We start from the raw sequence: 25,462 nt of genomic DNA on the forward strand, positions 1-25,462 counted from the left end.
TTCTCCTTTGGTTGGGTTCGACGGCAAAGTAGTGATTCTTGAGGGGCAAATTTCTCTTCCCGTGATTATGGGAGGGAAAGAGGTGGCAGTGACATTCACAATAGTAAGTTCATTTTCCCCGTATACTGCCATTCTAGGAAGACCGTGGACCCATTCAATGAGGGCTGTCCTATCAACACTACATGTAATGATTAAGTTCCCAACCGAGCAAGGTGTCACCGTGATAAGAAGAGACCAGCAAGCGGCCAGACAGTGCCTTACCGCCGTAGTGAATTGGAAGCGGGGGAATCAGGTCGGTCAGGGAGAAATCACCGGACAACTGATAAAAGACGAAGGGACTGGGCAGTCCGAACAAGAGCATGTTGAACGGGAAGATGTGTCCCGGAAAAACCCTTTATAGCAATCAAAAGGGCCTTGAGAAGGAATGGGGGCTAGCTGCGCTGAGGAGTTGGTAAAGGTAAAAATACTGCCGGACACTAATAAATATTTTCAGGTTGGAGCAAGCATGAGTAATGAGGAAAGAGTCCAAGTATTGCTGTTTCTGATTCAAAACATGGATGTTTTCGCTTGGAACCCTTATGAAGTTCCCGGGGTCGATCCCGGGTTTATCGTCCACAAACTTAACGTAGACCCCTCATATCCCTCAAAGAAACAGAAGCCGAGAAGGTCAGTCAAAGACCATGTTGAGGCAGTAAGGCAGGAGGTAAAGAAGCTGAAGGAAGCAGGAGCAATAAAGGAGACATTTTTCCCGGAATGGCTGGCAAATACCGTGGTTGTCCGGAAGAAGAACAGCAAGTGGAGGGTTTGTGTGAATTTCACTGATTTGAACCAAGCATGTCCAAAGGACCCGTTCCCCATGCCAAAGATTGATCAATTAGTGGACACCACTTACAGGCACCCGAGGATGAGTTTCCTGGATGCTTTTCAAGGGTACCATCAGATTGCCCTAGCCGGTGAAGACCAGGAGAAAACTGCATTCATATCCCCCGATACTAATTATCATTACATTGTGATGCCTTTTGGGCTAAAGAATGTCGGGGCGATATACCAGCGGATGATGATAAGGATGTTTCGGGATAAAATTGGGCATACGGTCGAAGTGTATATAGACGATATGGTGGTAAAAAGCAAGCAAGAGGCACGGCATGTAGAAGATCTCCGGGGGGTGTTTGAGGTGTTGTAGAAGCATAGATTGTCTTAATGCAGAAAAATGTGCCTTTGGAGTGGGGGCTGGCAAATTTTTGGGGTACTTGATCACCAGTCGGGGGATAGAGGTCAATCCTGACCAGATAGAGGCCGTGAAGCGTCTCCGATCGCCAAGCAATCCGAAAGAAGTACAGGTGTTAACTGGGATGCTGACCGCTCTCAACCAGTTCATCTCAAAATTTTCAGATCGCTGCCGTCCATTTTATCAGCTTTTGAAGAAGTGGAAGGGATTTCGATAGGATGATGAATGTGAAAAGGCTTTCCAGAACCTCAAGGAGTACTTAGTGCGGGTGCCGATGTTGAGTGCACCAGAGCCCGGAGAGGAACTGTTCATGTACCTCTCGGTATCCGACCATGTTGTGAGTGCTGTGCTTTTAAGAGACCGTGGAGTACAACAGCCCGTGTATTATATTAGCAAGACCCTAGTCGACGCCGAGACCAGGTATTTGCCCTTGGAGAAATTGATGTTGGCCCTAGTGCATGCCACCAGGAAATTTTCTCAGTACTTTCAGGCTCATACCGTATATGTGCTGACCGAACATCCCCTACAGTCAATATTGAAAAGGTCTGATTTCACGGGGCGAATAGCTAAATGGGGGGCACGGCTTGGGGCATTCAATGTGAGGTATAAGACGAAAAGTTCAGTAAAGGGGCAGGTATTAGCTGATTTTGTAGCAGAATTCTCTCCTAAAGGGGAGATGGTCTGTTAGTTGGAACACCGCCTGTGGAAGGTACATGTGGATGGGGCTTCCAGCGCCAAAGGGGCCGGAGCCAGGATAGTCATAATTACCCCGGAGGGAATTCTCTTGGAGCATTCGTTCAAATTGGGATTTAACGCCTCCAACAACGAGGCAGAGCATGAAGCTTTGCTTGCCGGACTGAGGGCAGTCTCGAGGTTAGAAGCCCGGGATGTAGAAGTTTATTCGGATTTAAGGCTCATAGTTAACCAGGTGCAGGGTAGTTTTAAGGCTCGAGATCCTCAGATGAAAGCATACTTAGACTTAGTGAAGCAGGTCATAGACAGCTTTCGTACGGTGAAGGTGAGTCAAGTGGCCCGAGCACAGAACAGACATGCCGACTCTCTCTCTACTCTGGCATCGACAATTGCCAAGGATATTCCCCGACTTATCAAAGTAGAACTCGTCCCCGAGCCCAGCATTAAGGTGGCAGGAGATGAGGGGGCTGCAAGAGTCGAAGTCACAACAATTACAACACTTAGACCGAGCTGGATGGATCCCATCATAGATTTCTTAGCCGATGACTGAATTCCGGATGATGAGAAGGAGGCCAACAAGATCCGCAGGGTAGCTGCCCGGTATTGGTTGTCCAGAGACCGGAAACTCTATCGTAGGTCATTCGGAGGACCATATCTTTTGTACTTACACCCAGAGAAAGTAGGCCAAATCCTGGCCAAGTTGCATGAAGGGGTATGCGGCAATCATGTAGGGGGACGGTCATTGGCACACCGGGCAATGACTTAGGGATTCTGGTGGCCCCAGATGCAGAAAGATGTCGCGGAATACGTTCGGAAGTGTGAGCAGTGTCAAAAGCACGCCCCTTTGATACACCAGCTTGCCGGGCATTTGAACTCGATGAGCAATCCTTGGCCCTTCGCACAATGGGGACTGGACATACTTGGGCCTTTTCCAGGAGCAACGGGTAATTGAAGATTCGTTTTAGTAGCCGTCGACTACTTCACCAAATGGGCAGAGGCAGAGGCTCTAGCCAATATCTGGGACGTAGATGTGAAGAAGTTCGTATGGAAGAATATATTCACCAGGTTCAGGGTTCCGGACTCCCTTATATCGGATAACGGGCTGCAGTTTGACAGCCGAGCTTTCCGCGAATTTTGCAACAATCTCGGTATCAAGAACAGGTATTCTACTCCAGCATATCCCCAGGGCAACGGCCAGGCTGAGCCCGTGAACAAGGTAATCGTGAACAACTTGAAGAGAAGGCTGGAAGGAGCAATGGGCAATTGGGCCGAGGAACTACCCAATGTTTTGTGGGCATACCGGACAACTCCTCGGAGGTCCACGGGCGAGACCCCATTCTCTCTCACGTATGGGGCTGAAGCCATGATACCAGCTGAGGTCAACTTATGTAGTGCACGAGTTTCAAAATTCAATACGTCTTAAAACGATGGTCAGCTGATGGAGCACCTAGATTTACTTGAAGAATATCGAGACACAGCTTCTATAAGACTAGCAGAGTATCAACAAAAGTTTGCCCGGCGTTACAATCGAGATGTAAGGGTGAGAGAATTCAACGCCGGAGACCTGATACTCAGAAGGGCAGTAAGAAGCATGCGAGATACAAACGCCGGGAAGTTAGCCCAAACTTGGGAATGACCGTACAGAATTACAGCCATTGCAGGTGCAGGGGGCATATTATCTGGAAGACATGAACGAAATACCGTTGCCCTGACCTTGGAATGCTTATAATCTTAGGAAGTTTTATCATTGACCATCCATTAGGGCTGTCCAAATAAACCGCCCACCTGCCCAACCCGCCCGGACCCGACCTGGAATCACTCGATCCGACGGCTCCGATGGTCAGGCTCGGGTCCCAACTCCAAAAACCCGACGCCAGCGGGTCGGGTGTCGGATCTCTTCCTCTAAAACCCGTGAAACCTGACCCATCCGACGTCCATTAAAATCCGGCCATTTTTTCCAGATTCTGGCCACTTTTTCCAGATTCCGGTAACTTTTTCACTTAAATCCGTCAATTTCTGGCACAATAAACATCGGATCTGGCCGAACCAGTGATTTCTCATCACCCTGTACATTAGTGATACATGCATTACCAGAAACTTTAAAGCATGCACAAGAAAGTTAAAATATACATGCATAGTCACAAAAACGATTAAGGTAACTAATCGGCAAATAAACCTAAATCAAAACTAAGCATGATAAATCAATTACTTCATCACCAAAACCCGGTGACATTAAGTTCAAATCCAGAAATTAAGTAGCTGTTTAGTAAAAAAACCAGAAAATAACTGTTTAGTCGCCACAGCCCGGCGACATGGGCAAACCAACTTAAAATAAAAAACTGTTAAATGAAAGCAAATAAAGGTAAAATAGAAAAGGTTTGGCGGTCAGGAGGAAAGATCCACAGGTTGCCTCTCGGAGGTCATCTCGGCGGAATGTTGATCAGGTACAGGAGGCTAGGGATGAACATCTTTACCATGAGGGCCGTCAGTAGGAGAGTTGCTTGTTGCTTTTGTCCCGATCATCTCCACGTGGGCATTAATCTGCTCCACCAGCTCCCTCAAGCTATCCGTCTCCTCTTCATCGTTTGGACCGGCTGGGTTCTGAGCGGCAGGGGCAGAATTTGGAATGGGAATCTGGCCAGGGTCCCTAAGATGAGAGTCCTCAGGCACCCCTAAGGCCTGTAGAGCAGCCATCCAGCCCTCCTGGAAAGATAGTTGCCAAGCTTGCATCACTGTCGGCTCCATGCCCTTCTCTGCATCAGCGAACCCCTTGTCATACCATTTACTCTCACAAGCTTCAAGGGCCGCCCGCAAATTAGCAACTTCTTCGGACAGGGTAGAGTTCAAGCTTGCTACCTCGGCCAGCTTCACTTCCGTTTCATTCTGCCGCGCCACCAGCTCCGCCGATCTCTTCTCTGTCGAGGCCCGGGATTTCTCCGCAGCAGCGGCCCTCTTCTCGGCTGATTCAACAGTTTTTGTTTTCTCCTTAGCCGTTTTTACAGCCTCTTCCCTGCCAGCTTTCTCCCGATCAACCTCCTCGGTAAGGTCCTTCACCCTCTCGTTCAGGATATGGGCTAGCTGAGCGGCCTGTTAAAGACAACATTATTCACGCACGGTAACTTAAAGGAACAACGAACACGGAAAAAATAAGAATGTGCGCAAAATAAAAAATAATAATAAGAGTGCAAAGGAAAAGAACTTACTACGATAGTGTGCCATTGGAGTCTTCTCCCCATGGACTCATCGATTCCATCAGCAAACGCACTCACGTCCTCCGGTAAAAGGAGACTGTGGACCAAGCTTTAGGCAACACGGCCCCTTTTACCTTTCTCCCATGCCTGGACGCTTGCACTAGCCGGGAGGGGCATGCCATCTAGCTCGAATGTTGGTTGCCACAACTGTGCCGGTCTGGAGGATGAGGCCACATTCGTTCTAACCTGGGTCGGGGATTCCCGAATAGTGATGCCCTGAGAAGGTTGGTGGGAAATTTGGACTTGACCCTCTCCCGGGCCGGTGGAGGGTAGATCGGCAACCCTTTGTCTCTTACGTTGCCACCCGGAAGGGGGAGGAGGTGGAGGATGAGCGGGAAGAGCCAGGACGCGCCCTTGAGGTGGCTGCTACTGCTGAGTGGCATGGCTTGCCCCAAGAATGAAACGGCTGACGGTCAGGGTCCTTCTAGTCACCATGTCTTTGGGAACGGAGTGTGTCCGGGAAGAGTCACTAGATTCTGTGGCTTCTTGTGTGACTACTTGAACTAGATTCTCGGGTTCGGCTGGTACAACTTCACGTTGAACTACCTCATGAGCACGTTCCCGGAGATATCTGGATGCCGCTTCGGCTGATTTGTCCATTATAGGCGCAAGTTCATCCGAACAGGTGTACCGCAGGCCGAGATCGCGAGCTTCGCCTTCAGTAAAGCTGGGAGGAAGGAAGTTCACGTGCCGAACGTCTATGTAAGAAAGGAGCGGACTATCAACGATGAGGGCTTGGCAGAAAGGTTGCCAAGTGGAGTACATCGAATCAACGCCGAGAATAAGGTGAGACGCACGGAGTTGTCTGTTCCAGTGCACAAATATTTCGGACCTTAGCACAAAATTCAGGTCCCGAACATGAACAGTTCTTATATCTTGGGTGAACACTAAACCGTCTGCAGCAAAAGAGAATGAGTCAGAGTTAGAGTAAATAAAGTAGTTACGAATGGAAGGGATATGAAAAATTAAAGGTTAGAACGATCCAACTTCGTGCCGTGACAAAGGGGGAGGGATGTCACCGGCAAACCAATTGTCGCGCACCTGGATATATTCCCCGACGGAATTCCTATTAGAGTCCGGCAAACATCAAATCAGTCGTACCCTTGTATCTCTAGTCTTTAAGTAGTAATTTGATTTCTTCTTTCCACAAAGGCTGTACATGTGGTTTACGTCGTGGTGGTCTAGTTGCAAACCAAACGTTTGGTTTAGCCTACCCACACAACTCACTAACCGGTAAAAGTTTGGGGGAAGTTGGTCGGGACTCAATCCGTAATATATAAGGGTGTTAAGTAAAAGCGGGTCTATGGGAAACCTAACCCCGCCCTCTAGGACTGACATCAATGGGAAAAAGGCCATGCTTGCCCCTCTGTGGAGGGAGATCTCACTTTCATGGTAGTACGCCATCTCCACATCATCAGGGACGCTAATGCTTTGCCTAAAAGCGGCTAAGGGGGCTCCAGCATTTAAAGGATAAGCAAAACCCATCCTAAGCCTAGAAATTAGAAAGAGCTCTAGGGAGGGAAATAAAAGCAAAGGAAAGGGGAAGAAGACTTACTTCTAGCTCTAAGGGAGAGGAGGATTTTGGGTTAGTGGACTGGAATGCAGGTGAATGCTCGGCAGAGAGAAATTTCGGAAGAACAGAGAATGAAAAGTGAGAAAATGGATTAAGGTGAACTATTTATAAGAGTTAAGGAAAAGCATCGGTTAGTGACCAATAATTAACATTAATTAGCAATGATGAAGTAAAAGGGAGTGACCTTAGAAATACCCAGAGCAATCAACACGCGCGCCTCGGTTTGCAAACCGCCAGGTAATAATGATGGCAGAACCAGAGGGTCCGAAGCAACGCGCCTTTTGAGGAGCGCATTTATGGACCGCTGTAACCGCCCAAAATGCATTCGTTGGATTTCTTGGGCAAATCACTGCCTCTCTGACTCCTTGATTCGTCCCCGGGAGCTGAGAACGAAACAAGGGGGGGCTATTATACAGCACCTAGCGTCTAGGTTCATTTGGGCCTTGGGCCATGAATTAATGATATGGGCCGGGGGTCCAACCTTCTCACCAACAAAAGCCCCGGCCCAAGCCCACAATAACTACTAGTCTAAATCGGGTGTTGTTCGGATACTTGGAAAGCGGACAGTGGACGCCCCGCTTGCATGCTGCCTGGGAAATCATTTTCGAGCTCTATACACGTGCCCGGTCACATCGCCATTTAAGTGCTTGGCAGAACCTTAGGAAACTTCGCTGCCGAACACATTTGTTGCAAAGGGAACCGTTCCCAAAGCCACTTGTACCTAAAAATCCACTTAAGTTTATCGACATTGGACCTTTCTTTGCACTAAAGGAGGAGATAATGATGATCACCCCATTAACAAGGGCTATAAATAGGAGAAATGAAGGAATGGGAAAGGGATGGAATTTTGGGAAAAGAAAGGAGAGAGAAAGAAAGAGTTTGAGAAGAAGAAAACGTAGAGAAAGAGAGGGAAGTGCTCCCATTGGGTCCCTAAGCCTAGAACAACCCAAGGTAGGATACCCAGACCCACCACACAAATAGATTGTGAGCCCAAAATAGCGGTTTGGCCCTGCAAGCCCGTCTTTGGAGCCTACAATAGCATTTAGCATTTTTAGCACCTTTGATAAGAATGTCGTTAGATAACTACGAAATGTCTCTGCGGTTAAAATAGAAATATATATTATGTACAACAGTACAAGGAAGTTAATGTACATAAAGATTTTATGCAAAGTGGCTAGACTAGGCCTAGGCCTTAGAAAAAAAAATTAAAGAATACCATGCTCGGGTTTGACCATTAGTGGCCCGAGCATTGTATTCTTAAAATTTAGCATAATATATATTTAGCATGCCAAAAGTATTTAGCATTTGTGGCTGTGCATTTGTGTCATTCTACTAGTAGAACGATACAAACTCAAATTGTAAAAATAAAAAGCTTATTCTCTCTCTCTTTCTTTCTCTCTCTCTCTCTCTCAAACCAACCTTCAACCTCTCACCATCTTGCTCATCATTGTCTCGCCCGTCCACTTGCCGTCTCACTCACACCCCTCTCTTCTTTCTCTCTCAAGCAGTGGCTTTATGAGTTGGTTGAGTTGGAGCTTAGCTTGGCGTGGATAGTGATGGCCATGAAGGAGGGAGGGTTGGCTTTTCTGATTTGATTTTGGCTATTAAGATTGAATAGGTTTTTTTATTTGAGTCTTGCATTGGTAGGGGGTAGGAGTTGTAGTGTTGGTGATTTTGGGCAATGCTTGTTAGTTGTGGCAGCGGTGGTGCTATGGCTTGGTTAGATATAATTTTGGTTGTTGGTTTTTGATTTTAGGATGGGTTTTGTGGTGTTGATGTGGTGGGTTTGGTTCTAGGTGTTATGTGGTGGTCTTGGTGTCCCTAGTGGTGGTGGAGGGTTGTGAGGGTAATGGATGGTGGTGCTGTGTTTTATTTTGTTTTTGGTTTTTGTTTTGTTAATTTTTTAATATACTTGAGGTGTTTTTTAGATTATTTTAATATGTTGTAATCTAAAAAGAAAATTTGTGATGTAGTGTGTATTTTAAATAATTCATCAAGTAAAACTTTGGTGTATTAGAATAGTTGATGCTTTTTTTTATGCTAAATTGTACTTGACCAAATTAACTATGAACAATGACCAAACTAATAATGTTTCCTTAGAGTAATTGCATTAATCTGATCAAATTTTTCGTCTATTTTACACTAAGAACCTACTTTTTCTATTTTACACTACCACTTTTCTAAAGCATCAACATCAGTTCATCTATTTTATTTAAATAATATTATTATTATTATTTTATTAATATCTATCCTTTTGATTAATACATATCTTTTTCATCTTAACCTTATCTCAACTGCATCTCTCCCTTTCTCTCTCAATTCTTCTTTGCCTCTAGGACTCCCTCAACTCTCTTCATCTCTCATGTCTCAAACCAACACGTTTGGTACTCTCTGGATTCTCTTCCTCTATCATATATCAAACCCAAAACTCACACATGGTAGAAGATCCGACGGTGGAAGCAAGCAAATCCGGCAGCAGCAAGGTTGATTCGCCAACGGTAGAAGCAAGCAGATAGGGGAAGCAACAAGGTACATCCGGCGGCAGTAATGGCAGCAGATCCGACTAATTTCTGTTGGGTTTTTTTATGTGGATTTTCTGCTGGATTTTTCATATAGGTTCTGTTAGATTTGGTTTTTATTGATTTTGGTTTGGGTTTGGGATGAGTTTTCCGAAGAGTTTAGGTTGATTATGAGTTAGGTTTTCAGGTGGGTTTAGCTTGATTTTGAGTTGGATTTTCTATTGATTTTGGGTCGATTTTTGTGGTGGATTATCAACTATTGAAATAGGTTGCAGTGGTGGTGGTTGGGTGGTTTTGGGTTGGTAGTTGAGTGTTTCTCCTCCTCTTCTTTTATTCTTTTGTTGGATTGTTGTATCCATTGGAATGTTGTGTTTCTTTTGCTAGGTTGCTGTGTCTGTTGGGAAAAAGAGAGAATATGAATGGTGAGAGAGAAAAATAATAATAAATTATTGTTATACACCGCTATAATAATAGTGTATATTTACACGGTTGCTCTAACAAAGATGTAAATATACATATTTTTACATCCACTTATGAGGATAGTTTTAAAGAAAAATTATGTAAATTTTGTCACTTTTTGTATCATACACGTTTTTACTCCACTAGCACTAGTGGTGATGCTCTTAGGAATATGGGAAAGTTGGAGGAAAGTGAGGTAAGCCAATCAGGGCAGCACATGCAAATGATTATTGTAGAGTCGGCAGTCACAAATAAAGGTAAAACCACACTTTGCAAATAAAATAACTATAATGGCTTCATAAAAAATAACAATAATGGGTCTATTGTCCTCTAGACTTTATGATAGACCATAATATTCAATTAAAAAACCCCATGTGTCTACATCCCATTGGGCTAGACGTATGACATATGACGTTTCCCATTGGATCAAGACGTACGACATATGACGTTTAAGTCTTCTTAAATCTTAACTTAAGGTGTTAAGTCAAAAATAATATAAAAAAAGACTTCTTAATGTGTGGCTTGGCATGATAAATATGTACTCTCTGTTCACTAACTCTCGTGGTCTCTTCATACTTGAAGCCTTGAACTTGATTTCTCAATCAAGCATTGCTAACCCCTTCAGTAATTTTGGTTGAGTTTGAGATCTCAATTCACAGCTATAGAGCCATGGTGGAGGAAAAGGTTTGTAAAATTGTTAGATTAAGTGAATAAATTTACTATTTTTTAATATTTTAAAATTTAAAAAAAAATTATCAATATATTCCGATATCAAAACAAGAAGTCATGGATTCAATCACCTATGTCACTTTGTACACGTTATATTTCATTTAAAATTTTCCCGTGTTCGCAATTCATTCACGCACAATCATTATTTTTTCATGTCAGAACCTGATACTGTTTGTTCTGATTCTTCTGTCGACAAAATCTCCAAGTTTCTCTTTTTGCTTATAATTGTTCTTTGACTTTTCTATTATGTTTTGGCTTAAATATGGATAACATACTTACAATTTCTCTACTATTATAGAAAACAACATTTATGCGGATCGAGGTCGACCTTCAATGCCATCGCTGCCGCAAGAAGATAAAGAAAGTGCTCTGTAAAATCCCCCGTGAGTCCCTCTTTCTTAAGTAAACGATAGTTATCTATACATACATAAATATATATATATATGTTGTTATGTGGCTAAAAAAGAAAACTGAGTTATTGTACATATATATATATATATATGTGTTGTGAACAAGAGAAATACAAGACCAGGCATACTTCGAGAAGGAAAACTATGTGGTAATAAAAGTGGTATGTTGCAGTCCTGAAAAGGTAAAGCAAAAGATAATTTGCAAAGGTGGTGATACCATTAAGAGCATTGAGATCATAGAGATTGAGAGGAACACCAACCCACCTGGGAAAGGGAAGAAGCCGAAACGCGTGAGATTCGATGACGAGCTGGAGAGGCCACTAGAAAAAGAGAAGCCGCCTCAGGAGCAGAAACCGCCTGAGAAGCAGAAGCCACCTGAGATGGTGAAGAAGCCACCGCAAAAGAAAGACCCTGAACCGGTTTCAAGGCTTCCTCTTGTACCGGTTGGTGTGCCTGTACCGCCGGGTGGATTTGGGACTTGTTGTACGGAATGTTATGAGGGTCGTGGTGGGGGGCCATGCCTGTATGGTCATGGTACTAGGCCATGGCCACCATTAACACCAAAGCCTCGTGCTGAACCGGTTCCACTGCTGGTTCCTATACCTGTGCCGGCTTATCCGGTTAGGTTTGGGACGTGTTGTACGGAGTGCTATGAGGGTCGTGATGGGGGGCCATGCCATTATGGTCATGGTAGGCCACCCCCATGTTATGATGGCTACTACTATGGAAGGCCCATTTATGATAGTTATGGTGGCGGGTATAGGAGTTGTTATACTTATGTGAGTCGATGTGAAGAAACTTCCTCTGGATGCACCATCATGTAATTATTGGAATTTGCATGCATGCATGCATGGTGATGATAATGGTGATCATGTTCTAGCTAGTTGCCTACTTGCAAGAAGATTAATCAGGATGTATATATGGGTTGTTTAATAAATGTGGTAGGTCATTTTAGTGCTTCTATCAATCATTCCCTCTCCAATGTGTAATGCCTACTTTTTTTTTTTTTTTTTTAAGCAGTAATGCCTACTTTTGATTTCCCGTGTTAATTAATTTTAATGAGTTCTTCCTGTAAAGGGTCATAGATGATTGCTGCAGGGCCCAAAGCATTAGGCCGCCTAGGGCCCCCTACGGCAAAATATATTTTTAAAAAAACAACATTTACAAATATATATACACACAAAGAGATATGAAAAAAATTATTACCTTTACATTTTTCCTCTACTTTGTCAACGCCTGGCCTCAATCGAAACGGGATGAAAAAACCGCCACCGTTGCCACGAGCCTTTGTTGGACCACCCGCCGTGGCAACAACTCTTGCGCGCACAAGGCCCCTCTCGAAATATGGAGCTGCAAGTGTGCGCGTGTGTGATGTGTGGCGTGGTTTGCGCAGAGTTCTAGGTGCTCTCTCTCTTGGTGGAGGAGGGTATTTATCTACCTTTGAAGGTGTGGTAGGAATTTTGGCCAAATTTTAAGAGAATCACCAAAAGTAAGTGAAACGGCCACCAATCATTGGGTTTTTTTAAGGTGTGATTGGTCACCTGTCATTTTTCCTAATCTAATATGGATGGCAAAAAAAAAATCTTGATTCTTAGGTTTGGAAGTTTGGTTACGTGTGGAGAAGGTGTTAAGCACCCCACAACGCCTGTCCAAAGACAGTCCTTTGTTTTGATAAAACCTTAATTTTCGGAGATTGATAGTAAAAACATGATTTTGACATTGGCTTTCGGGGCTTTGCATGCATGGGGGCTTTTGAGGTTTGGCTTTTAAATGGGTGTGGCCCCAATCTATACTTTTCTAAGGCTTTCAAGTAAAGTATTAGATTTTCATAGCAAAAATCCAACGAGATGTCACCTTACTTTCACGGCAGAAATTAGGCATCGCTTGCCTTAGGTGACATGGATTGTGACAATCACACCGGAAGGGGCGAGCAGATATATATATATATATATATATACATACATCATGCACAATGCAAGCATTAGTGGTGTTAGAAAGTTAGATTTTAGCACCAAGAAAAAAGCTACTTTATCTTATTTAACTCACCATTTTACAACTCACCTTACATCAATGCTCTAATTTTTCACAACACAGCTAAACACGACTCATTTATTTATTATGTTCTCTCTCTTTTTCCGTCTCTCTTTAAGCCACCAAACCCACAGCCTCTCTTCTTCTCTGTCTCTCTATCTTCTTCTTCTCCCTCTCTTCAACCCACAGCCACCACTGCACCACCATGGGTGTGGCCCCAATGTAAGTGACCCATCATTACTCCTAAAAAGAATCTTGCACAACCATCTTAGTCTCGAACTTTTGATAATCGCCTCATAAGAACTTATCTTACTTCCGTTGACCAAATGGCATCAAGTGACCAAGATATTTTGAAGAAGATGGAAGAAATGAAATTACTCCTAAAAAGAATCTTGCACAACCATCTTAGTCTCGAACTTTTGATAATCGCCTCATAAGAACTTATCTTACTTCTGTTGACCAAATGGCATCAAGTGACCAAGAAAATGGAAGAAATGATGACAAGGATGACTGCTACTATCGTTGAGAGGTTTCACTATCTTGAGGGTGCTCAAGGAAAGAAGAAGAAGGTAGTGGAAGAACCTCAAGATAAAGACTCTATCTTTGATGATGATTGCTTTGAGGAAAAAGGGGCTAAGATCAACAAGGAACCTAAGAAGAAAGAAAAGTCAAAGGAAACCAAAGAGGTGAGTTAAGAAATTGAGAAGATGAAGGTATGCTTAAGAGATCCCAAGGTATGGAGGACTACATGCTTGATATTGAGGGATTGTGCCCATTTTCCAATGTCCAACTCCCCCCAAAGTTCCGGATGCCAAGGATGGATTCTTTTAATGGAACTAGAAATCTCAAGAATCATTTGAAGCAATATGTTCTTGCCATGAAGCCTCTAGGTCTTACCAAGGAGCAAATCATTTTGTGTTTCCCTTGAACTCTTAGTAGTGTAGGCCTACAATGGTATCTCTCATTGGAAAATGCTAAGATGAATAATTGGAACAAAATGGCTGAAGCTTTTGCACAACAATATTCATACAATGTTCAATGGGATGTGAACCTTAGAGACTTCTGATTTTCTAATGAGGTGGAGAAGAAAAACTTCCAAAACGCCTAATCGTCCTAGTGAGAAAAACCAAGTGAGGATGGTCATGAAGAATGTATTGCTTACTTATGGGCGCCAACTTGCACCAATTCTTTAGAAGACTTTTGTGGATTTGTATGATGTTGGTATACAAGTTGAGGATGCTATTAATAGTGGACTTATTGAGAAGAGTGATGCAAAACCTTAAAAGAAGTTTGGGGTAGGAAATTCAAGTAATAGTGGTAACAATGGTGGTAAGACAAGTGAAGTTAATACTGTTAATGTTCTAAGAGAGCTTACTCCATTGGGAATGACTTTATCCCAAGCACTTGAAACTTTGTTAACCAAAGGATTTATCAAGCCATTGGATCTCGTAAGGTATGCTTCAAACACGTCTGCTCCAAACTATAATGTAAGTGAGTATTGTAAGTACCATCAGAACCATGGTCATTCTACTGATAAGTGCACTCGTCTTCACCATGACATTGAAGACCTCATTCAATCTGACAAGATCCCTAAGCCACCCATCAACCTCCCAAACATCAAGACTAATCATCTTCCCAACTACAATGATGTGCCTCCTCCTACCTGGAGTTGATTGATCAAGAAGTTTAGTCTTTGTTTTTGCATGCACAAGAGTCTTTCATTTCAGTTTGTTTTTCAATTCGGAAGTGTCCTTGTTATTTCAATTTAGTATGTCTTTGTTGTTTCAATTCAGCGAGTCTTTTAATTATTGTACTCTTTTAATTCATCAATAAAGTGGTTTGCAATGGTTTGAGTTTTATGATAAGTTCTCAAAATTTCAAGTTGATTTGATTCTCAATATATGATGTTGCATGTTTGCCCATAATTGAACACTGGAAATTGGGATGAAGAGAGGCCACTATTCTACCATCCTAAACACATTGATGTTTGTTTTATCTTCTTTATGTTTATATTGATATTTGTTTTATATTGATGTTTGTTTTATCTTCTTTATGTTTATATTGATTCTCAATATGTTTATATTGATGTTTGTTTTATGTTATTTTAATTTTTTAGGGTTTCTAACACGCTTGTTTGATCTCACATGTTATATGTTTATTTGATTAAATCTCTAAAAATGTAGTTTTTTGAATTTGTATTAAAGGCAGCGTACACATATTTCATGTAAGCGTGCATACTTAAGTATGTGCACGCACCCCAAATCCAAATTAGGAAAAATCTTGTTTTTATTATCTTTGATCATTTTCCATATGTTATTTAGTTCCGTTTGACTTTATTTTAGGTTAATTATTTAGGTTTAATTGCTTTCCATGTTTGTTTGAATCTTTGGCCATGTTTAGTTTATTTTATAATCTTTCTTTATGTGTATGATTTAATTGTTATCTTCTTCTTTTTTAGTATAATATGATTGACTTGTATTTTATTTGTTTCCTTTTTTTGTGGTGTGATATTTAATTATTGGTGTTTTATTATTTTCCATGTTGTTTGAGTATTTTTTTTTCCATGTTTAGATTATTTGATTTTCTTTCCTTGTGTGTTTTATTTAATTATCAGCTTGCCATGTTTATTTTATTTTGTATGATTGTGTTTTATTTGTTTCCTTTTATATTGTAATATGTTTCTAACATGTTGTGTGTGTTATTTCCTTAAATGCATGATGTATATTTAGGATAAGGATTAGGGTTCTCTTAATAAACGCTTTAATTAAATATGGCCTAACAACACATAACGGAGGTCAGCCCACAAGCCGGGCGGTCTTGGATGCCTAATACCTTCCCAAGCTATACCCAAACTCTGGACCCATCATTTGGTATGTGGACCTATGTGTGTAAGTGATTAGCCCAAAAGACCCAATATAGTTCCTAGACCTAAACTATTTGGCGACTCCATTTGTTCACAAAGAGGAAAATAAAGGAGAAGCACCAGAGAAGAAAGGCAAAAGAGATGAAGAAAGAAAAAGAAAAGAGAGAAAGAGAGGAGCTCATGATATGTACCAGTACCGACGAAAGAAAGAAAATAGAGAGAGTGAAAAGTAAGAGAGAATAGGTCTTAATAACTACTTGATGATAGTAAGTGATCAAAATAGGTCTTGATATTGGACAGCCTAATCCAGCACAATGTAATTCTTGTTCATTAAGATCCAAACTAGGCAGCAAGATTGCTATCAGCATATCACAAATTAAAGCATCTGTACCTAGAAAGCTTAACAATTAGAACCAAAAAGACATGCAATCAGGCCTAAGTAATAAGTTTTAACGGATTTCTCCTTACAAAATGAGGTCAAATAAAGATTATTTGGTTTCATCTACGGGCATTTTGGAAGTGAATTTCTTAATGTAAATTTTGATGTGTGAAAGGGTGAAGCTATTCTTAATGTCAATAATTCATGGTAGATTTGTCACGTCCCAAACCCAATACCCGAATTTGTGACCATGACCGGCATGTTAATATCAAGCCTAAACCTGGTATTAACAAGAACCAACTAAACTTTTTACAAAAACTTCCCTCTTTCTTTACATTCTTATTTCTTTACTTTTTGAGCTAACTTTTTACTTGATATTCAGAGCATCTACATTGTACTTCAACCGATAACACAATCCACCAGTTATTCAAGTTTTGAATTTCACATAATACATCTCTTAATACTTTAAGGTACACAACTTTCATTAGATCCTAAAATACACAATACTACAAAGCTAAACATCAAATACTAATTTGGGATCTATACATTAAAATTAAAACCAGCTCCTTCCAAAACTCGACTAAGGCTCCGTCTGCTCCAAACTAAAACCTGTTGATTGAAAGAGTGGAAGGGGTGAGCTACACAGCTCAGTAAAGGTAAGATATATGAGAATTTAATAAGGATGCATGCAAATCAAATCATTTCATTCTATGAATATTCAGATAGGAGAATATTTTTTCATGCATAGTATTTTATACTATTCATAATAATAACTTATACGCTTTTCATCGGTAAATAATTGTTCTCATTTTTCTTATTAGAACAATATTTTCAAAACCTTTCGGATTGAACTTCTTTCATTTCTTACAAAGTTACCAAATATAATATTGATTATTTAAAATCATATACTTACATACATACATTTATGCATATATATTCTCATTACAACATAATAATTTTAACTTAAATCAGATAATTGGTAACTTTGTCTTAAACTCGAAACATCTTAAAGAATAATAAAACTTTTCTTCATAAACTTCTTCTCATAAAATATTATAACTTTCATAGTTATAAAACTTAACATTTCATAAATAACATATATCTGATAACTTTTAAACATAAATTTGTACTTTCATCAGAAGTTTTATCTTTAAAGCATAACAGAACTTCAGAAACTCTAATCATTAAAGAACAGCTTTTCTTTTCATCAGAAACTTCTTTTCATGAAAGCTTTTAGCCTTTCATAATGCATTTAAACAACATCATTCTCTCATGATCAATAAAATAATATAGTTGTTCATAACATATTAGTTAATCCATATCTGATAAGTCTGTACTTATTTGGAAGGCTTCTAACATCACTGTGCTAGGCATCCAGCATTCCCTACAATGCCAGGTATTCCTGATATCACATCATAATACATATCTTCAACCATAGGGGTCGGTTAACTTCCTCCACAAGTTGGCCGTAACCAACAAGGGAGGGTACAGCAGAGCCAATCCCACTTTTAATGGCCAATCAGATAACATTTTTCATGGAAAGCCAGTAATTAAACTTCTACTGGTAGAGTTTAGATCATCAGAGGGCATAACCCGAAAATATTTCATACTTATACATCATACTGAAATTCATAGTTTGCATAACATTTCATAATAAAAGTATTTCCATTGTTTTCTTTAAACATCATGTTCGTGAAATTAGTAATGACATTAATATGCTTAAATCATATACATAAGGTTTTGAGAACTCACAAACATATCTTTGTCTAAAACATGATTATATGTCATATCTCTAATAAAAAACTTTTTAATGCATAATATACTTTAAAATAACCTCATGACTTACCAAATGCTCATATAACTTATCCCTTACCTAAAAGCAGAGAAAACGAGAGCCTAAAGTGAAGGAGCTCAAACCTGGGGCTGGTAACACCTAAACCAAATATCAAAGCTTATTACTATCAATTATTCGTTATCATAAACTTACACATTCATCTCAAAACCAATATCTTAAAACCAAGGAAATCCTAATCCCACCTCAATGAGATTCCCCAAACACAATATACATTCATCAAACAACATGATGTACCAAATCATAGAGAAACCATTGTTTTAATGTTCACATTCAGATCATGTCAATCAGCTTTAAAATCAATTCAAAACATGTTTGAGATTGGAAGCAATGGTGCATACATAAACTTACACAACGCAACATACAGCATGAACAAAACAGCTTCATGAATACAACTGTCGCATGGTTTAGAACCCCTCCTTTGAGTACTAAACCTCAAACCAAGTTACACAAAATTTATCTATAATCTAGACATACCAAAAGATAAGCATATTAAATTATAACTCAAAACATTTACCCTAACTTTAGAATTAAATCCTCAAAGTTAGAGTTATCATTTATTGTTTACTACTCATTTTAACAGCATATGCCTCATTTGTAAAATACAAATGGGCTATTTAAACACATTCAATTTTCATCCCAATTTACAGAGCGACTCCTACGGATGTCTAATTGATACCATATCAATTTCAGAGTCAAATCATGAAACCATAATTTACTAAAAATCATACAAGACAACATGCTCAAATCTGTCCTGACAGAATTTCATGCAACTTAGAAATTAAACCATTATTTTTATATTGATATAAATGCTGTGAAATCACTTCCATTACAACCATATGTGTCATAGATTTCATAAGAAATATCCTTAGCATCCAAATTCACTGTATACAATTTAATACATAATTTATCATGCATAAACACAAAATCTATCACAGTGACAGTTTTGAAACATATTTTTGTAAATTCACAAACAATTATCAAACAATGGTATTTTCATATGGGGATTTTTATACACTCACTAGACATGTTAGAAAACACTTATATACAGTCATTTAACTATTTATAGAAAAATTAAATACAACAAAAATCCCAGCAGTACATCAAAAGTACTTATCCTAACTTTTTCTTACTTCCTTAATCATATACAATCATTAATTAGTAAAAACCCTAACTTACCTTCAACAAATCACCAACACAGCTTCAAAGCTTCTTAAAACAGCATATATATATATATATATATATATAAACTCACAAGTTCCTGGTTTCCTAATTTTATAAACCACAAATACCATTATTAAAATTCCTTGAAGAAATCATGGATTCTAAGATGAGAGGCTCTAGACATTTTGGGGCCTAAGGTGAGAACTAAAATTGGGCATTTTTTATACTTATGTATTAATTAAATTAATATTTTTTTAAATATTTTTTTAGCAATATTGTTTTTAAGTTTTTCATATCTAGATACATATTTTCTTGTAGACATTTCTAAACAAACAATATATTTATAAAGACTAAAATAAAAAATAACTTTTAAGTGTAGAGCAAATGAGAAATAGAACCTGATTTATATAAAAAGTATTGTTATAGTTTCACCAAATAATAATAAATTTTTTAGCAATCTCAACCTGCATAAATAAAGATTATTATATTACCAATCACTAAAATATATATATAAACACAATATTAAAATTTATTTTTAAAAAAAAAGTCACAGCCATAACAAAAACAAGCCCAGCCTAGCCAAGAACCTGCCAAGACCCACCCACAAAAAACTTAAAACAAATCCTATTACATTTACACCTATAACAAAAATAAAAAATAAAAACGCAGCAAGGCCCAGCCCTCTTAACAAAGCCAAAGTAGAATGGAAAGTAACTAAGCAAGCGTAAGCCTTATAAGTTATTAGTTATAGTGTAACTAAGCAAGCGTAAGCCTTATAAGTTATTAGTTAGTTACAGTGTTATACCTGAAGCTCAAAAGTCAAAACCCATTACCCACTATACCCAGCCATAATCAAAACATAGCACAGCATTGACAGCAATTAAAAAAAAAAAAAAAAAAAAAAAAAAAAAAAAAAAAAAAGGCATTCGGCAACGGCGGAGGAAAGGAAGCTTGAGCCAGGCAGCCAGGCCCAGCAACAGTGGAGAGAAAGAATGAGAGAGGCGAAGAGCAAGAGTTTAGAGAAAAAAAATGAGAAAGAGACAGTAAAAATTTTAGGGATTTGAGGTTTTTTTATTTGTTTTTATTATTGATTGTTTTGTGGTTAATTTCTTAGACCGAATTTGTAGTTTATTTTGTTGAATTTTGGTTTATCTAGAGGATAATGATGTTATTTTTGGGACAATTGATTTTATTTAGACCAAAATTTTTTTTTTGTGCTACCAATGTTTAACTGGGTATAACAAAAATTTTGTTTTTTAGTCAAAAGGATGTTCCATAATTTTTTAGATTCATCTGAAACCAAATATATATATATATATATATATATATTCCTACTATTGCTTCTTTTCTAAAATTTTGGGGCCTCCCTTCCACTTGGAGGCCTTAGGATTGCCTAACTCGCCTAGTGGAAAGGCCGGCCCTGGATGAGAGTAGCTAAAACCCTTACCAAGTTTATGGTTCTTAAGGGAAAATAGACATAGAATCATCTTGCATGAAAAGATTTCCCTTTTCTAGTGGCTGGACCCGAAAGTATGAGAGGTAGATAGCTTGAGAAAGTTGAAAGAAGCTTCCTTCTTACTGCTGGACCTGTAGGTGTGAGAGGGAGAGGAGAGTTGAGAGTTTTTCTTTCTTTTGGTGTTGGACCGTGGGTATGAAAGAGGGAGTGAGCTTCTTGAGTCTTCTACTTTATTTGAGAAAGTCAAAGAAGAGATAAGGTGCAGCCAATAAGAACAAAGAAGGAAGAAAACAAAGAAGCAAAGAAAGAAGGACCAAGGAAGTTTCTGGTGCAGCCAAGAAGTCAAGGAAAATAAATTGGGTGGGGCACGTGCATGCTAAGGGAAAAAAGGGCTGATGACTCACCCTTATCACTTTTCCAAAATATACTTACCACCCCTCCATAACCTTATATTCAAGATAGGCCCAAATAGTAAAATAACTTTGCATATAAACCCTTACATTTATATACTTAATTAAACACCAACACTATATATATATATATATATATATCTAATAACTTAACCACTTAATATAGTTTTGTACATACTTTGATACTTAGTATATTTTTATAATACAATTAGTCATTCACTTATTTATAATCTTTACAATTCTTATTCAAAGACATTATAAAATAATATGTTTATTAAATACTTTTCTATTAATTATAAAAAGAAAGTGGCTTAAAATAGTTATTAACCACTTAAACACATAATTTAATTATAAAGTTGGGTCGGAATGTTACAAGATTAGCACATGCCAATTATTTTTTAACGAGAAAAATAACTGTTACAAATCATCTCAATAAATAAAAATTAATTGTTACAATTACAAATACTTTTATCATTACACGTTAGTGAAGTAATAAGTTATGGTTCATCTTCTATCATTACACACCATTTGGGTTGTATTGGTTATTTAATGATGATAGTTTTTTTTACTCTCAAAGCTTAATAATGAGTGTTTTCTCTTGCAAATAATTGGCACAAATAATTTGGATCAAATTATTGCAACAATATCTTCATTGTAATAGATAATTACATCGAACTTGTTAAATCAAAAGATTGTAAAATAATTAATATTAGATCATTGCAATGATAGATTCATTGCAATTTCATGTTTGTAATTGCAATGGATTGTAAAACAATTCATTGTAATAAGCTATCAATTTTCTCTTGCAAATAATTTGAATCAAATCATTGCAACAATATCTTCATTGTAATAGATAATTACATCAGACTTGTTAAATCAATAGATTGTGAATTAATTAATATCAGACCATTGCAATGATATTTTCATTGCAATTTCATATTTATCATTGCAATAGATTGTAAAATAATTCATTGCAATATGCTATCGTTCTAAATTTTCATTGCAATAAATTGAAAAATAATTGGTATCAATTTATTGCAATGATTTCTTCATTTTAAGTTATTGCAACAAATTTTCCTAATTATTGTTATTGAAGCTAATTATTTTTAATTCAATAATTTAATATTTTAAGGGTGTGTTTGGATACCGCTTATTTTGCTGAAACTAAAAAATTATTACTGAAAGTATTATAAATAAAGGTAAAAGTTAATTGAAATATTACAGTAGGGCTCATGAACAGTGCCAAAAAGTGCAATGGGACCCATGAATAGTAGCAAAAATAAGTTAAATAATGAAATAATTTTAATTTTTAATCTCAACCCAAATACACACTAAGTTACTATTGCAACAACTTTTAACTTATAAATGTGAGTGGTCCTTTAAAAACTGTAATGATTATTAAGATTCTCTATATCAAAATGAAATTTTCCTAAAACAAATAAAATGAAATGAAATCCCAACATGAATATGGTGTTGCACTTCACGTCTAAGAAGTTACTATTACAATGTCTTCCTTTCTTATTCCGTGTACTATGCATGGTTGTGTAGGAAAATGATAAAGTCATTAACTATTTTCAAAATTTTTTTACAAAATGTTGACATGATAGTGATTATTGGTAAGTAAAAGATAGTGTTACTAGTGGACCCATATGAAAACCAGTAAGAATTTTTCAGGTTGATAGTTTGTAAAAATGTTGATTAAAGTCATAAACTATTTTACAATATTTTTACAAATTGCTGATGTGGTAGGTGGTTATTGGTAAGTAAAAATATTGTGTTACTAGTAGATCCAGGTGAGAACCAGTAAAAAATTTTCAAAATGATCATTTGTAAAAATATTGTAAAATAATTTGTACATGTAGTATGACTTCCCTTTTCATTACTAATAACTGCCCACCACATAAGTAATTAAAAAAAAGTTTATAAAATAGATTTATGCCCTACCAACTTTGGCGTGAAAGCAATGTGATTAATAAGATGATAGTAAGTGATCAAAATAGGTCTTGATATTGGACATTCTTAGACATGGACAGCCTAATCCAGCACAATGTAATTCTTATTCATTAAGATCCAAACTAGGCAACAAAATTGCTGTCAACATAGCACAAAATAAAGCATCTGCACCCAAAAAGCTTGACAATTAGAACCAAAAAGGCAAGCAATCAGGCCTAAGTAATAAGTTTCAATGGATTTATCCTTACAAAATGAGGTCAAATAAATATTATTTGGTTTCATCTACGGGCATTTGGAAGTGAATTTCTTGATGTAAAGTTTGATGTGTTAAAGGGTGAAGCTGTACTTAATGTCAATAAGTCATGGTAGACTAGTACATGTTAATTATTTTTTAACAAGAAAAATAACTGTTAAAAATCTTCTCAAAAAATAAAAATTAACTGTTACAATTACAAATACTTCTATCATTACACATCAGTGAAGTAATAAGTTGTGGTTCGTTGTCTATCATTACACACCATTTGGGTTGTTTTGGTTATTTAATGATGATACATTCTTGTACTCTCAAAGCTTAATAATGAATGTTTTCTCTTGCCTTTTTTTGTTAACAATCAATGCTCCACATCTCCCCCTTAATGATGTCTCCAAATAGTGCCAGTGGAGAGATTTTGAGGGTCGCTGTCGTAATACTCCCTCCGTCCCACTTTGTTTGTCCTGTTTGAAAAGTCAAATTTTTTAAGGGAACATCATTTATTGTCTTGTCTACCTTTTAAAAATATATAAGTTTCCAAAATTACCCTTAAATAAATTTATCAAAAAATTGAATTAGTAAATTAATAGGAGTATAATAGGAACATTTGTAAATTAATGACTTTTATTTTTAGAAACAGGACAATATTTTGGGACATCCTAAAATGGAATAGAGGACAAATAAAGTGGGACGGAGGGAGTATATTATATCATCACTACGAGAGAGAGAGAGAGAGAGAGAGAGAGAGAGAGTTCTAAAGCTAATCTCAACTTTCTAGTGGAATGTGATGACATTAAGATAACATTAAAATGAATTATTCAATAAACTACAGAAAATTTAATAATCATGTAAGATAAGTAGATAAAAATAGGAACAGAGATAAATATACGAACATAGGACACAATCTTCCATAAGCAAAGGCCTTTTTTTTTTCTTTTTTTTCAATTTTATACTTTTAAAACTTGTTTTTCTAGATGTTCTGAGAAATTTCTCTCAAGAACAAATTTTTATTTTTTTTAGCATTCAAAACCTGTTTGACAATATTTTAGGTTTGGGTAAATACAACTTACTCATATGTGGTTTAGTTGAAATTTAAGTTAGCTACTTGTAATTTAAAATTTGACACTTTATCTACCTGAGGTTAGCTTAATTAGAGTTTCATAACCCATCTCTGTTAAAATATGACTAAATATGTAATTTGCTTCACTTTTATGTCTCTCTTCTTCAAAAACACAAAAAATACAAAAATACAAAATCTATTTTATAGGGGTTTCAAGGCTAGGTTCTTCCCTAATTGCTCTATCAAGGAAGCTAGAAATTCTAGATCAGGATTGTATGCTTGGACCAATATCTTACATGGTCGGGATGTACTTCTAAGGGGATGTAGATGGTGGATTTTTGGTTACTAAGGAAAAATCCACCTCAGGTTCTCTCCCATTTGCTTGAGTCATTGGCTGACGCCAAAGTAGAAATTCTCATTGATGTTTCGACTAGGCAGTGGAATCATGATTTAATTGATGGTATTTTTGTTAGTACAGCCAGCCCCTCGGTCTCTCCCTCCTAGGACACGGGGTCAATGGCGAACTCCACAATCGGGCACGATAAAGATAAACTTTGACGGAGCCATCTTCACAAAGGAGCATAAGTCAGGGATTGGAGTGGTACTGTGTGATGCCCATGAATCGGTGATGGCCTCTTTATCTCGGCAACTGTCACAGGTTTACAATCCACTAGAGATCGAAGCGAAGGCAGCATCATCGGATCTTTAGTTTACTGCAGATTTGGGATTCAATCAGGTGGTCTTAGAAGGAGATTCTCAAGTTCTTTTGACAGCACTGATCAACGATAGTTTGTTTTTGTCTTCTAATAGTTTGCTTATTGATGATGTATGATTTTGCGCTAGATTTTTTACTCAATTACGTTACTCTAATGTAAAAAGATAAAGTAATAAGGTTGTTCATAATGTAACTAGATATGCTTTATGTATTTTAGATTTTGTTGTGTGACTGAAGAATGTTTCACTACTTTTTCTTTTTGTTGTCCAAGCTAACATTGCTAATTTTTCTTAATAAAATGAATTATGTTTTCCCTCCCAAAAAAAAAACAAAAAGTACACATTTATGTCGTTTATCTTTTTCTTCTTTCTTTACAATTTCTTCTTGGCAGTGTAGTCTTTCTCTTTTTTTCTTTTTTTTGGGGGGGATGGGGGGTGAATGTCTTTCTTCTTTTCTTGATCACTTTG

At 37.8% G+C, this 25,462-nt stretch overlaps 2 protein-coding genes across 3 annotated transcripts in view; both read left to right on the plus strand.

Annotated features, from left to right (window-relative positions):
- The window catches only part of LOC126726899 (early nodulin-75-like), a 33,822-nt gene that overhangs the window by 6,447 nt on the left and 1,913 nt on the right, over positions 1 to 25,462 (plus strand). The window lies entirely within an intron of this gene.
- LOC126726898 (protein PYRICULARIA ORYZAE RESISTANCE 21-like) lies at positions 10,234 to 11,829 on the plus strand. Of its 2 annotated transcripts, none has more exons than XM_050432310.1 (3): positions 10,234 to 10,407; positions 10,751 to 10,835; positions 10,971 to 11,829. In XM_050432310.1, the coding sequence occupies exons 1-3, from the start codon at positions 10,393 to 10,395 to the stop codon at positions 11,684 to 11,686; spliced, it is 816 nt and encodes a 271-aa protein (XP_050288267.1). In that variant the 5' UTR covers positions 10,234 to 10,392; the 3' UTR covers positions 11,687 to 11,829. The 2 variants fall into 2 exon arrangements, with proteins under 2 accessions (XP_050288267.1, XP_050288268.1); XM_050432311.1 differs by lacking the exon at positions 10,234 to 10,407 and adding an exon at positions 10,424 to 10,657.

Source organism: Quercus robur, chromosome 5 (genome assembly GCF_932294415.1).
Source record: "Quercus robur chromosome 5, dhQueRobu3.1, whole genome shotgun sequence".
NCBI lineage: Eukaryota > Viridiplantae > Streptophyta > Magnoliopsida > Fagales > Fagaceae > Quercus > Quercus robur.

What these genes read in the sequence shown, in the direction of transcription:
- LOC126726898 (XM_050432310.1), top strand. An exon ending in AGTGCTCTGTAAAATCCCCC is followed by an intron (nt 10,836 to 10,970) that starts GTGAGTCCCTCT and finishes TGTGAACAAGAG; the next exon opens with AAATACAAGACCAGGCATAC.